General features: G+C 38.9%; 1 protein-coding gene across 1 annotated transcript in view; it reads right to left on the reverse strand.

The window, feature by feature from the left end:
- Positions 1-14,923, reverse strand: part of ALDH1A1 (aldehyde dehydrogenase 1 family member A1) — a 63,715-nt gene that overhangs the window by 35,637 nt on the left and 13,155 nt on the right. Inside the window, exons 2-4 of the mRNA XM_089691072.1 lie at positions 6,010-6,114; positions 4,568-4,708; positions 505-634 (exon numbers count right to left, since the gene is read on the reverse strand). Of these exons, the coding sequence (XP_089547198.1) occupies positions 505-634; positions 4,568-4,708; positions 6,010-6,114 (376 nt within the window). The remainder of the gene's footprint in view (positions 1-504; positions 635-4,567; positions 4,709-6,009; positions 6,115-14,923) is intronic.

A 14,923-nucleotide genomic window follows, 5' to 3' on the forward strand; every position in this document is an offset into this window, starting at 1 on the left:
TCATGGGTCCTGAGCTAAATAGGAATCTGTAAAAAAGCCATTCAGTGGTCACTTTGGTGCTGTCATTCATGCCTGATGGATCTCTAGAAGGCTTCTAGAGATACAGCCAGTATGCGTGACAGCACAACAATGTACTCAACATATGACAACAGACACCTCTGCTGATCTGACCAGCAACAGACTCCTTCTGAACTCAAAGCCCTTGGTGTGGTCTTGTTTATTATGTTCTGTGAAAAACATTTAGTGTGTCGAAGCAGGTGGGCCTGTACATCTTTTATACCCATGTCTTAGAACCTGAAAATCAGGAGTGTTAAAATGGTGGTATCTCAGCTCCCTGTTGACCAGTGAATTTTTTTTATTGTTCAAATAAAATAGGAAGCTCATAAATGAGATGGTTGCTTGTCCAAGCCAAATTTTTATATCACTGGTTTTCTTTAAGACAGCAATAATGATGATAAAAGAGTTGTACTGACATAATAAACACACGTGTGGAACATAACATACCCATTGGTATTGTGCGACCATGGTTTTTGTCTGCCCAGCCTGCACAGTAACGTAGAGATTTCACAGCTCCGGGAATGTCAGCCAAGTAGGATGCAGCAAATGGTTTTCCTGCATCTATGGATTCCATACTCTGAGAATAAAATCCACACCACAAATGTATTATATCTACCAAATACATGTTGCTGATTAACAAGCCAAATAAACTTTATTTTTAAACTTTAGTAGTTTTGCAGTTACAGAAACATACATACATGAATTTGAATAGCTGTAAAATTTCTAAATTGCATTGACTCCAAGATTTTTAGAAAAAGTCCATATTTCCTTAAGGAACGGAAGGAGAGTAGAATGGGTGTGACAGTACAGTATTGTGGAGACCAGATTTCCAAATAAGTACAGTAGGCCAAGGCAAATTAGCAGAATTTCCTTGTACAGATTTTAACTACATGCAGTATATGTTTAAAGAAATTTCATATGAGCTTGCTTACACTTTGTCACAATAACTTTGAGCATTTTAGGACCAGCAGAACTGGAAAATGCTCTTTGTAATAGAAGTTGTGTCAGCAGGCTCCAATGATGGATTTATGGCCCTGGGGGAAGGCATAATACTGTATACTGAAGTAGTGTGTCCTGCACCTGACACATCAGAGGGAAGAGTTACAGCTCACAAGTAATATGACCTGAACTGGTGAGGTTGTAAAAGAACCGAAAATAACACAAAATTCCTCATTCCACAAAAAAAAAATTGTGACCAGTCCAAAAGATATGTGCCTATAGACTAATAAGACTAACTGCCTTACTAGAAATTTCACCAATATCTGCCTTCAGTATTTTATTAATTTTGGTGCTGCCTTACATTAGAGCTGTTTTTCGCCATTGAAGGTTAAAGAAACAGGTATGCTATACTTCCCCCTTCCTAGCAGCACACACTCATCAATTCATTTCTCCCTGCTGCTATATTTAGCTGTCAGGAGGAAAAAAAACAAGCAATAGTTTTGGGCATGTATAAGCATGTGGCTCACTCCATGTTGCAGCACTGGGCCAAACACCAAGCAGCATTGCTCTCATATGAGAAAGCCCATAGCCCTGTGCAAGCTGTGACTTGAGTGACACAGCCAACACAGGATGGATGTTACTGCTTTTGGCAGCCAAACATAGCAAAAGGGAGAGCAAAAGAAAATATATGCTGCCAGGTGAGAGGTGGAGAATGGAAGTGACCCTGTTGATTTGCCCTACATGGGCAAACCACAGGTTCACTTTAAGAATACAAAGGAAAGAACGAGAAAAGGACTTTTAAGGTACCAAAAAGAGTCATAAAGTGCATACAATACAATAAAAGTTGATAGTTTTCATTTAAACAGTCATAAAATAGTATGTTTTCCAACTGGTAAAGGTCTGTTGACCTTATTGTTATCTTCCATGTGTTTGTGATCTTAAGTATGGCAAAGAGGCCATGTTGGGGGTGTGTCTCCCTTATATTTCCCCAGTGTATTATGGAGCCCTGCCTAGCACCATCTGCACCATCATTGCTCACAACACAAACTGGGTGTGCATGTGATTGCTATTGTAATTATATATATATATATATATATATATATATATATATATACATACAGTATATATGTCAGGGCGGGGCTGTGGAACGGACAGGTAGGCCTAGTGGCAGGGTAACGCACTGGCTGACGACAACCACCACCAACAGACCGTAGTCCCTCAGGGCGCGGAGTCTAAGTCCCAGGCTGCCCTTTACCAGGGCCCCTGATGGTGGGGATGGACTTGACGCAGCCAGGAACCAGGTCACGGCCCCCGAGACACCCCGGCTGCGGTAATGGCCGCCGCCAATGGCGTGTAGCTGGTGAGAATGACAATAGGGTAGCCAGGCAAGCCGGGTCGACAACAACGGGACAAAACGGTACAGAACAGTAGACAGAGAATCACAGGTCACGGGCCGGGTTCAGCAACGGAAGGTCAGATCGAAGGAAAACACAGAGAATGGTCTTAATCACAAGCCGAGTCAGATACCAGAAGAGTCACGAGCGTATACACAGAGCTGTAGGAAGACAAAGACACAAGAAGACAAAGACACAAGTGCAAAGAGCATGTGCGGGCCACAGGCTCATATGTCATCAGCCACACCCCTCTGGGGGATGGACCTCAGAGACCTGAAGGCATAAAAGGATTCCCACCATGCACAGCAGAATCCAAGATGGACGCCAGCACATGGAGTAATAAAACCTCAGGGAAAAGGTAGGACCTTGACAATATATACACTTAATTACAATATCCTTACAGTGATGTCAGCCACCAATCATTATATAGGTCACAAAAAGGCTTCCCACTCCCTCTGTAGACAGACACACCCAGCCCCAGAGACTCTCACTGGAGCTGGGTGTGTCTCTTTGTGGTTGGGGGCATGGAGTGGGAAGCCTTTTTACCCCCTTTTTTGGACAAACCCCTAATGTGGTCTTATTGCCATGTTTGGGATTGCAAACGCCTGCAGGAGGATACTGAGGTGAACAGATGTTTACCACTTGTAAAATAATATTTCCTTTTCTTTTTTCAGTTTAATTGGTAAACCCAATTGTTTGCCCACCATTAATGCCTGAAGAATTTGAAATCAATGAAATGAGTAGAGATGCTTGTTTGTCTGTCTCCAATAATGTTGCGAGTATGCTATACATGGGCTTTTAGAAGACTTCTCATTATTCAGAATAAGTAACCAGCATAATCAATAAGTACCAGATAAGTAACATGGGGAATAAGAGCATGGTGTTGTAGTGTTTTACTATATTTGAGCCTTGTTGTATCAGGTTCTATTATGTACTAAGTAAATTGTATTTTATGACTGTTTAAATAAAAACTAGCAACTTCTATTGTACTGGAGGCACTTCTTGACTCTTTCTGGTGCCTTACGCTTCTCTCCTATACACAGTATTGTTTATACTCATGTTGTTGGTACCATTGCACGCACTAAACAGTCCCAGGTCAATATACACTTTTTTGGTAATCACTTTAAGAATATTAAGAAAATAGGTTCTCTATTTATTTGAAAACTGCAGATTCCCACAAGCCACACTCAACTCAGCTTATCTTGTTTCTGTATATATAAAAGAGATGCCAGACATAGGCCTAATCAAAAAAAAGAATAAAAGAATATGCAAAATTCAAACCTGTTTATTTGTATGCTTCCAAAATTATCACCCAGTCTGCACATACTTATGTGTAATAACCATAAGATGGATTCAAAAAATTGAGAAGGTGTGGAACTTATAGCACCAAAATTTCTACCCCCCTAGTGTCATCATCTCCATATAATCACAATCATCTAGAAAATGAGTGTTTGGACTATAGCTATGCCGTTACAGAGCAACCAAGTTTTCAGTAAAAAATATGCAAATTTTTATTATTACTGTATAAAAGCACATAAACAATGTATAAAAGCATGCACATGCCTACACTCAGCATACAGGGTTGAATGAACCAACACAATATCCAAAGAGTGCCTCATTGGGCACATAGGAACCAAAATGCAGTCTTAACCACTTGCCTACTGGACACATATACCCCCTTCCTGCCCAGGCCAATTTTCAGCTTTCAGTGCTGTAGCACTTTGAATGACAATTGCACAGTCATGCAACACTGTACCCATATGGAATTTTTATAATTTTTTTCACACAAATAGTGCTTTCTTTTGGTGGTATTTAATCACCACTGGGTGTTTTATTTTTTGCGTTATAAGCAAAAAAAAGCAAAACATTTGAAAAAAAAAGGTTTTCTTTGTTTGAGTGTGAAACTGTATAAATTTGTCCGAAATACAAGTTTTACAAATCTATTAGGTGTAATTTTTTCTTTGTCAGTACATAACAGCAATGTGACTAAGGCTGATTTACAAAAAGTGGGGCAAAGAATGATGGAAAAAAGGTAGGCAGTTGCCAAAAATCTCATATTAAGTTTTAGCTTTCAAAGAAAAGATTGGATGTAATGAATAATTGCTTCACATTTCTCTAGTTTTCTTCACTCATATTTTTCATCAAGCACACTATATTAGCATGTGAAATTTACTTACACTTAGAATCAACCTGTCACGTTCAATGAGATCAGCTAATTTATTCAAGAGTTTTCCTCTTTCAGAAGCATCCATCGTGCGCCATGGTGACCCAATCGCAAATGCTTCTCTTGCAGCCTTTACTGCTTTATCTACATCTGCCTGGAATCAAAAACAGTATTTACTCATATAGAATACATTTAGCAAAGACCTTCTAACTAAAACTTGATTTGTTGACTGTTGGCATGTATCTATTTGCTAAGGAACATTATAATGCATATTGGTACATTTATTTTTTTGCTATTTTTTTTAGAAAGGGCTCTCATTTATTTTAATTATTTCAGGTACTTATATAGTGCTGTAAATTTACACAGCACTTTACATATATATTGTAAATTCACATCAGTCCTTAACCCCCAAGGGGCATACAATCTAAGGTTCCTAAGTTACATTCATACATACACATACTACAGCCAATTTAGACAGGAGCCAATTAACCTACAAGCATGTCTTTGGAGTGTGGGAGGAAACCCACACAGGCACAGGGAGAACATGCAAACTTCAGGCAGGTGGTGCTGTGGCTGGGATTTGAACCAATGACCCTAGTACTGCCAGGCAGAAGTGCTAACCATTTAGCCACTGTGCTACTCATTTATAATCTGATATATAATTTAAAAGATCTGTACCAAATCCTGCAATTTTCTGGCAAACATTAAATATTTCCAGTTTTAATTCACCAGTCATAGAAGGTAAGTAATTATTTCTGTGTGGATGCCTCAGGTTACTGTACTTGGCAGTGCAGAATATGTCCATTTATTGTGAAAGCTCTTTCAATGGTATTATGTTCCAAATTTGAGGTGTGCAGATGACATTTAGGGATCCCTAACGGGTGAAGCCAGGTTGTAATGGGGGGGATGGGCAGTAGAAAACAGAATCTTGTTTAAAGGGAAAGTGTACAATAAGTAATGTGTATTAGTTTGATAAATATGAAATATAGCTTAGTCTGAGGTTTCAAACAAAGTCACAAAGTGAGCACTGTCCCTTTACTTTAGATAACTCATTGTGCTGTTGGATTCTGAAGAAAGAAAGAAAGAAAGAAAGAAAGAAAGAAAGAAAGAAAGAAAGAAAGAAAGAAAGAGAAAGAAAGAAAGTTGGATGGATAAAAAAAAGCCAGATAAAAATGATCTAGAGAAATTTAAAAACTTTAAAATGTAAAAACAAAACAAAATACAATATCCTTGACTCCAAACCATTACAGCTTCCATTTAACTGTATTAAGCAGAATGAGAAAAAGTGGGAGAAATGGTTCCTGAATAGCTGTAGGTAACTATCTTATTTACACAATGTCTGCAATTATTTGTTCTGTATTGTACATTTTGCTGAATAATTGGTTTCAATGAGAAAACAAAATCAGAGCCTTAAAGATTTTAGGCACTAAAGAGCTATACCAACTGTATCCTTACCTTATCTCCTTCTTCCACATCACATATTTTTTCTTCTGTAGCGGGATTAATAACAGGGAACTTTTTACCACTGACTGAATTGTGCCATTCATTGTTTATAAATATCTGGAGAGAAAAGCCACAAATGTGATACTGTGAAATCACTTGCATATTATAGATAGATTTATACAGATATATATCAAAACAACTGATTCTAATAATTACATTTTGATGCATGTGCCTTGAGAGACTGAGGCATTTCATGTAAAACTTTATTATTTTCACAACTTTCCAGTGGTGAAAACCCTACACCAAAATGAATACCGAAGGATATGTACTCACAAACCAAATATTTAAATACATTTAACATATCTTCTCATTACGTTAAATTTTAGAATAAAAATGTAAAATTGTAGTAAATTGTATATTTATAATTGTATAACTGTAAAATGTATAATTGTAGTAAACATTTATTTTTTATTTTATGTTGACGGATAGTGTGTGAAAAGGATAGAACACCTGTTAGTTCTTTTATTGCTGTCTATGGTGATCACAGTCCCTGGCACTGATAGTGATGGCAGATCCCTAATTGTGTCAAGGGAGTAGGCATAGATACCTTCCAACAACTGTCAGAGCTGGAATCCCCCACCCCTTTTTTTTGTAGAGGTTTCTACTTATTTTCTAAAACTGTGGAGGCCTAGCGAGCGCACACGTAAGCAGCTAAATGCACTGATAAAAGGAACCACAAAACCTTTCAATAGCAAGCAAAATAAAGAAATAAAGTGCAGTGCTAAAGTAATAGAAAACTAATGAATACAGTCTTAGGTAGACAAGCTCCTTAATGGATATAAGGAGGGCTGACGTGACAGTTCTGTTATGAAATCCAAAGCGGTATCCAGTGAAAGAATGGTAAGATTGCCTACTAACCAGAAGCGCAATCAATATGCGCATATAGGAATCCAAGACCAGCTGGAAGTCTGATGTGAGAACAGCCAGGTGGAATATTGATGTCTTCCAGGGGGTCCCTCAATCAAATAATGGATGCTGGTCTGGTCTATCACCTGGAATGGAACACCAGGGGGTCCCTCAATCCAGTAGTGGGTGCAGGTCTGGTCTATCACCTCCCTCCTCTGGTCCGAATGGGACATCTGGGGTCCTGGACTGCTCTGTGCAGCCCTCGGACCAGAGGAGGGAGGTGATAGACCAAACCTGCACCCACTACTGGATTGAGGGACCCCCTGGTGTTCCATTCGGACCAGAGGAGAGGTGATAGACCAGACCAGCACCCATTATTTGATTGAGGGACCCCCTGGAGGACATCAACATTCCACCTGGCTGTTCCCACATCAGACTTCCAGCTGGTCTTGGATTCGTTCATATATGCGCATATTGATTGCGCTTCTGGTTAGTAGGCAATCTTACCATTCTTTCACTGGATACTGCATTGGATTTCATAACAGAACTGTCACATCAGCACTCCTTATATCCATTAAGGAGCTTGTCTACCTAAGACTCTACTTATTTTCTGTTGAGTTTCTTGGAGCAGGACATATAAGCAAATCTCCATGATGGTGACATAGACAACAGTCAAAACCAGACAGAGGATCTTAGCCTTCCAGTGCATTGAAAAAAACATTTGGGCTTTTGGTTTCAGGTTTATTTATTGCATATACCATTTCTCCTTATAGTATAGTTATTTTGCATTTAACACACAACAGCTTTTCTGCCCACTTACAGCATCAGTAGTAGAGATTGAAAGGCCAGCGAAATGCTGGCTTGTGATTTATCTAAGGGAAGAGGTGTGTTCAAGTTTATGGCATGGGTGCACACAGTGGAAAGGCTTGGAGGGTGCTATGCAGAAGTGATTAGTATGCAGATTTCAGAAAATCAAAAGGTAAGCAGAAAAGCATATTAGAGACTTTATGATTTTTGGTGGGGGGGGTTCAATACTTTAAACTCTTAATAGCTTTAGGCTAACAAATTCATACCTATGTAATATTTGGTTATAAAAATTTTACATTTTAATGAGAAAAATATTAGATAAAATATCAAACAGGGTTAAATGAATTAATGCAGCTTAGTGAAGACAATAATGTATAAATAACTGGGAAAGTACACAGCAGGAGGGGCTGAGGCGCACAATGGGAGAAACTGAGACCTCTGTTTTAACTGAAACATTAGAAGCAGCTTTTAATTAGGCTCCTTTTGCAGCCTAACAGGGCTGACTGCTGGGAAACATTTATGTTTGGTATAAAGTCCTAACTGAGAGCTCAAATCATTGAAATTCTTTGATTACACTACATGTGGAAACTTTGCAAGCACAGCAGCCACTGTATTCAAGATAGTCATCAAAACTTAGTGAATGCAACTTATAATATTTATTAAAAACACGTATGACATGAAAACGCACATTATGTCAGTAATCAGTTTGGCATCAGTGCCAGCAATTATCTAAGCCATTTAACGTTTACAGAGTGATCAGGTAATTTGTTTCCACTAGGTTTAGTTCTGTTTATGTAGGTATTATAATACAAAATCCACAATATTAATAGGCTGAAAGTAGACTCAGGATAAAACTGGCTCTTGTTATTAATCCTGCAATAATTTTTTTTTAATAACCTGCCAAAACTGTCAAACAAAAAAAAAACAAGTCCCCCTAAACAGATTGTATTTTGTTCTTGACCAAAAAGTGCTACTCAAGTGTTTTACAAAATGGGGCATAATTATGAAATTAATGTTTTTGCTGCATTGAAAATTATTTTCTAACACTGTCAAGTGATAATTCTCTGTAATTGCTTTTCACGGGTTTGAAAATGAGGTTAGACAGGGTGCTGAGGAGTTTCTCAATTTAAGCCAAAGGTTTTTTTGGTTGCTGATTGCGGAAATCACACTGCTTGGCTGTGATAGTAGAGTATACTTGCCAAAAGGCAAATATTACCCTCAGAAGTGAGAAGGCATGGTTTACTGAACCTCATTATGCAGAACTCAAGCTGTGTTCATCTGTATATGGTCAACTATTGACTCCTCTATGCAGGGCAAGTTCTTCACCCATTTCAAAAGGAATTACTTGAAAACCCACAGGAAGCACGGACTTGATTAGTGAGAAATGTTGGATCAGAAAGTTAAATCAGATTTCTTTTTATTATTTTTGGTGCATTTTGAAATAATGACTATGACACAGTGAAATGAGTTGTATAGTAGTTTTGACTGGGTATCAAACACATACTGTGCTCATTTCATTCCACTCTCTACAAATAGGCCTCTACTGACCTAACCCAGCCATACTGCTCAAGCAGAATCATCTGCTCCCACACAGAAGCATCTCTGTTAGCTGGTGAATTACTGCATTGTCTAGATCCACTGGTCATCTGCAAACCACTAGTGTGTGATATTAATGTTGAGTTCATATACTATATTTTATGATTTTTGTATTCTTTGGGAGAAAATGTATGACAATCATATGTTTTAAAGCATAACATTTAATGGTGAATATTATACTATAATGTAAGATAGTAAAAAAATAAATGGGAAATTGCATTTCTTACCTGCCTGTTTCTATTAAAGTGGTACTAAAGTTTAGGTTTTTTTTTCTTAAAAATAACAAACATGTCTTACTTACCTGCTTCGTGTAATGGTTTTGCACAGAGCAGCTCATATCCGCCTCTTGGGTCCCCAGCCAACACTCCTGGCCCCTCCTTCCTGTTGGGATCCCCCACAGCAAACAACTTGCTATGGGGGCAGCCGAGAAAGCATGCTATTGAGTCGTAGCTCTGCAGGCCCATTGACACACAGAGCCGTGGCTCAGCCCCGCCCCCTCTATCTCCTGATTGGCTCACTGGCTGTGATTGACAATCACAATGGCTCCTGCTGCCTCAGCCAATCAAGAGTGCAATTCCACAGAGAACTGAGACTTTTGTGGACATCACTGGATCAAGAGGGAGCTCAGGAAAGTGTTAGGGGATGCTGGGGGATGCTGCACACAGAAGATTTTTTACCGTTATGCATAAAATGCTTGAAGGTAAAAAACCTTCAAACTTTATAACCACTTTAAGTTTTGCAGTATCTGTTGTTTATAATACTGCAAAACATAACACAATAAGATAAGGTTAAAACTTTGTTTACTGAACATCTTTAATTAATATAGTATTGATTTTTTTGGATTCAAGCTTTTATTGGTAACCCTTCCAGTTCAGAAGGACTGGTTTGGATGCATTGTAGCTGAACTCCAGATGAATATGAAAAAATATAATATAATTTATATAATCCACAAACAATACCCCTCTCTGTACTAATTGCTGCTGTAATAAAAAAAAGCCTGAACTAAATGGCCCAAATACTCACCTAAATCTGTTGACAGGTTGCGCCAGGTCCTGACTATTCCCTCTTGTGGAGGGAGGGTCCTGCTTCGAGTTCCCACACTACTGTCTTGTGATGTGGACACTTCCCAATCAGTCCATTAGCATGGTTCCTAGAAAGCCCTAAAGGCTCCAGGAGTAGCATGATTAGGGGCAGGAACAAGTTGGTGGTGGGCCTAAACTGCAGCAATGGATTAATGGTCTTCACTCACTGAAGAGGCATTGCAGAGGGCCACATAACAGGGGATCTAAGTAGAAGAAATGAGTTTAGGAAGTGTTTTGCCAAAAAGAAATTGCAAATAGATGGGAGCAGGGTGGGTATTTTTAAAAGGGGAAGACTTTAAATATTAAGTGTATTATTATATAGAAATAGCATACATACCCTAATCTGTCCTGATACCATCATCGGTAATTTCCTACATAGTAACAGTATTTAACGTCCTTGTGAACATATTGGTAATGTTAATTAAAACATGCGTATTGCATGAGCATCAAACACTCATGCAAGCTTGGACAATGTCATTTGCCATTTTTACAATTACAGAAAACGTTAGTGTTACATTAATGAATTATGGAAACTATTTTTAGAAAATGTACTGTTACAAAAAAAGCTTACCTGAGAATTGCATTTTATGTGGTTTCCTTGTACTCAGGATTAATGTGCTTTCAGGAGAGTATTTGGGATTGTACTTAAGTAGTTTTAGGATAATGTCACAATGAAAACAGGAGGGTATTAGGTATGAGGTACAGTATAGCACTTGATAGGGCAGGTGATTAAATCAATTCAGATGTGGCATATACCTTTTCACAAACAGAATTTGATGAAGGGCAAATTAGAATGAAAAGTGATCTTAAATGATCTAAGTAGAATAGTTGTTCAGCTACTAAAGATGGCAGATAGTTAATACATGGAAAAAACTAGCACTCTTTACACTCTTCTTAGATGTAGTCATCCTACAATAATCAGAGCAATCCACAAACATAAAAAAAAAATCAGGGTTACCTAAGGTACTGTTTTGAATCCAGGAAAGGAGCAAAATAACTATTAACTGCTGCATAGATTAGATTAACAGTTATAGAAATTGTTTGTTTAAGATTATTGCCAAGTGAGAAGGTTGATTTAATTTTAAATATGATGTTTCACATCAGTAAGTAAAGGAGACACACACTGTACTAAAACCTCTTTATAATATCCACAAAGTTTCCAAGTTTCTAGTTTCCAAATAGAACTGAATAGAATTGATGTAGTTATATACTATATACTGTGAGTAGGTTTAGTTCCTATTTCATATACAGCCAATTCTGCTTGTGCTGCTTGATGCCATAATGACAGGACCTCTGCAATATTACTTGAGTCAGTGATACACTGAAACTGTGGCCTGCCTCATACCTCAGACCTACCGTAGGTGTTTTCTGTGACTGGGATCCTGGCTTTGTTCCTTCTGAAGCAGTCCAGATCCATATTAAAGAATAAGTAAACCCAACATTTCATATTCCTGATATGTGCCTGTTGTACCTTGTACTTGTATGAAAAAGTATCCTTGCTTTGCTTTGTGTGAAGTCCCTGGTGTTCCTGCCAGTCCCTCTGCTTTCCTATTTTAAAAAAACTGACCACACTAAGCAGGAGAACACTCCGTGGTCAGTTCTCTAGTTGTGCTTGGAACTCAACCTGCTCTCCTCAGAGATCAGACTTGTCCTGACAACCCCTTCCACCCTCACCCCCGAACAGTCTTTCACTGGGAAATTCAGTGTCCTGCTGTTTATTCTCCCCCAGCTCTTATGCAGCTGAAAACAGAGGTAATGCAATCACCTATAAAAAAGGGATAAAAGTATTCATAATGTTTTTATATATATACACAAATGTTTTGCCTTTCATTTCTATTTTAAACTAATGATTTACATGATAATATAAAGACCTGACATTGGACTGCTCAGCTCCAAGCACTTCATCTTGGAAAGAAAGGGAGGGGGACACATGCAGAGGAGTTAATCAGTTACTCACAAGAATCTCAAATGTATGAGAGGGTAACCTTTGAAAGAGAAAAGGAGGAGTATGTGTGCAAACCTATAGTCACATTTTAAATGCTTTTTTTCCTGCTTTGAAGATATCCCCTTAAACTGGCTAAAGATGGAGAGATCTTTCCTGCAACCACCGGAACCAATGTATAAGCACTCGGGAGTGCCTGCTGTGGCTTGTGTATCGTAAATTTACAGTATAACCTTATTATGTATAGAGAAAAAGGGTGCAACCAAAGCCCTGCACCCTTTGAGAATGTGCTTGATGTTACTTTCCAAATAAAGTGTTTATGCAGTATCACGCTATGTGATGTCCCTTATTGGGCTCTCCATGAGCGCCACCCTTTCACAGCACCAAGTTTTAAGGAGGGACTCTGGAGATGCAGTAGTGTCGGATGCACCATTGAACCAGGATTGATGACCGGTGAGATTTAGTGAACGCAGCTTCACCTGGATGGGGAGATCCTAGATGCACCAGGAGAGAGGATACTTCTTTTATGCGTATTGTAAACGCACTTCTGGTGAGTGCGCACTTTACTTATTTCCTGCTCACCTTGGATCATTCACCTTTTAAAGGAGACCTGGCAGTATTGGCACATTGCACCTCATTGCATGTTTTAGGACATTTGATTGAATATCGTATTTATGACGAATATATGTCTTCATGTCCTCATTTGTTCTAGTCCTATAATTGATTTTATATTGATGTTTTGCTATTAGCGCTGCACCTTTTTTCTCTATATATTATCTTGGAAGGTCATGTTGGTTACCTTTTTGGTGTTCTAGCGGCTCTCTCTTTTTTCATATCCGTATTACAGTAAGCGCTCGCTGTACAAATTTGTATCCCATAAACTTATTATGCCCACAGGTACACCCTAGGCCAGTTCTTCAGCGCATGTGTGAAACTTTTTGTACCAGAAAGAACAATTTCTGGTATGCATGTAATGTCACCCAACAAGTAACATTAATATTCAGCCCCCAACCACCAACATGAGTAAAGTTTTTTGCAACACAAGTTGTACCTTGCCATTAAATCTGAAAACACATTTCTTATAAACTGGTGCTTTTGTTCTTAAAGCATATTTAAAGCCAATTTTTATTTTTTTTACTGTATATGTTTGTTAGATTTAAAAATTGTGTTTTTTTTATTGCATCCTAAAAACTGTGTTGATTTTTTTTTTAGAATTTATTTCTTGTATTCAAAGTCCTCAGGTGGTTAAAATCAGTAGCTTATTTTTGGGATGTTTGTTGCAAATACAATTCTGCCATGGATCATTTCACCAGTATTAGTGAAAGCACATTATCTGATTAGGAGTTTCAGGCCTGTCAAAACTGTTCAATTAGTTCATTTACAATTTGCTCTTCATTATAGAATGAGTATTTTTGAAAGTTGAGTTTGCATCTGGGCTCACATTCATTGTATCTTTTGTAATAACTACTAAACTGCTTTCTTTACTTGGCAGAACTATTTCCTCATGTGTTATAACCTGCAAATGTCACTGCCTTTCTCTTCAACTCAATATGTTAAATAACAGAACTGTCCTATTTTTTTTAAGAATAAGACTAGCAAAGGTGCATTGAACAGCCTAGTATGGAAGAAGACAGAGACCACAGAAGTGCACATTGGTACAGTGGGGGCAGGTGCTGAGACATGTGTTGGTAGAGGGGCAGTGAGAAGAAAGGTAGGCATTGGCGCAGTGGTAAGTGAACTGGGGCATGTGGGAGAGGTGGTGAAAGCAAGAGGAGAGGATGGGCATCAGACACAATGGCAAGAGTGGAAGTTGGTGTGCATACGGGGTGCAGGAGGAAGAGGATGGGGGTCAGCTGTGGTAATGAAGCCAGAAAGTACCCACATGGAAGAAAAATATATTTTAAATATATTTTAAAAATATTCTTCCCAAATATATTGACATATATTTGAAATACTACAATTGTGGCCATATTCAATATATTTCAAAATGTATTTCAAAAAATATATATACCGTATATACTCGAGTATAAGCCGACCCGAATATAAGCCGAGGTACCTAATTTTACCACAAAAAACTGGGAAAAACTATTGACTCGAGTATAAGCCGAGGGGGGAGGAATAGTGCCCCATCGTTGGTGTCAGTGGGGGGAGGAATAGTGCCCCATCGTCGGTGTCAGTGGGGGGAGGAATAGTGCCCCATCGTTGGTGTCAGTGGGGGGAGGAATAGTGCCCCATCATTGGTGTCAGTGTGGGAGGAATAGTGCCCCATCGTTGGTGTCAGTGGGGGGAGGAATAGTGCCCCATCGTTGGTGTCAGTGGGGGGAGGAATAGTGCTCCATCATTGGTGTCTGTGTGGGAGGAATAGTGCCCCATCGTTGGTGTCAGTGGGGGGAGGAATAGTGCCCCATCGTTGGTGTCAGTGGGGGGAGGAATAGTGCCCCATCATTGGTGTCAGTGTGGGAGGAATAGTGCCCCATCGTTGGTGTTAGTGGGGGGGAGGAATACTGCCCCATCGTTGGTGTCAGTGGGGGGAGGAATAGTGCCCCGTCATTGGTGTCAGTGTGAGAGGAATAGTGCCCCATTGTTGGTGTAA

The sequence above is a fragment of the Staurois parvus genome, unplaced genomic scaffold, assembly GCF_062004578.1.
Source record: "Staurois parvus isolate SC_StPar_1 unplaced genomic scaffold, SC_StPar_1.0 ptg000549l, whole genome shotgun sequence".
NCBI lineage: Eukaryota > Metazoa > Chordata > Amphibia > Anura > Ranidae > Staurois > Staurois parvus.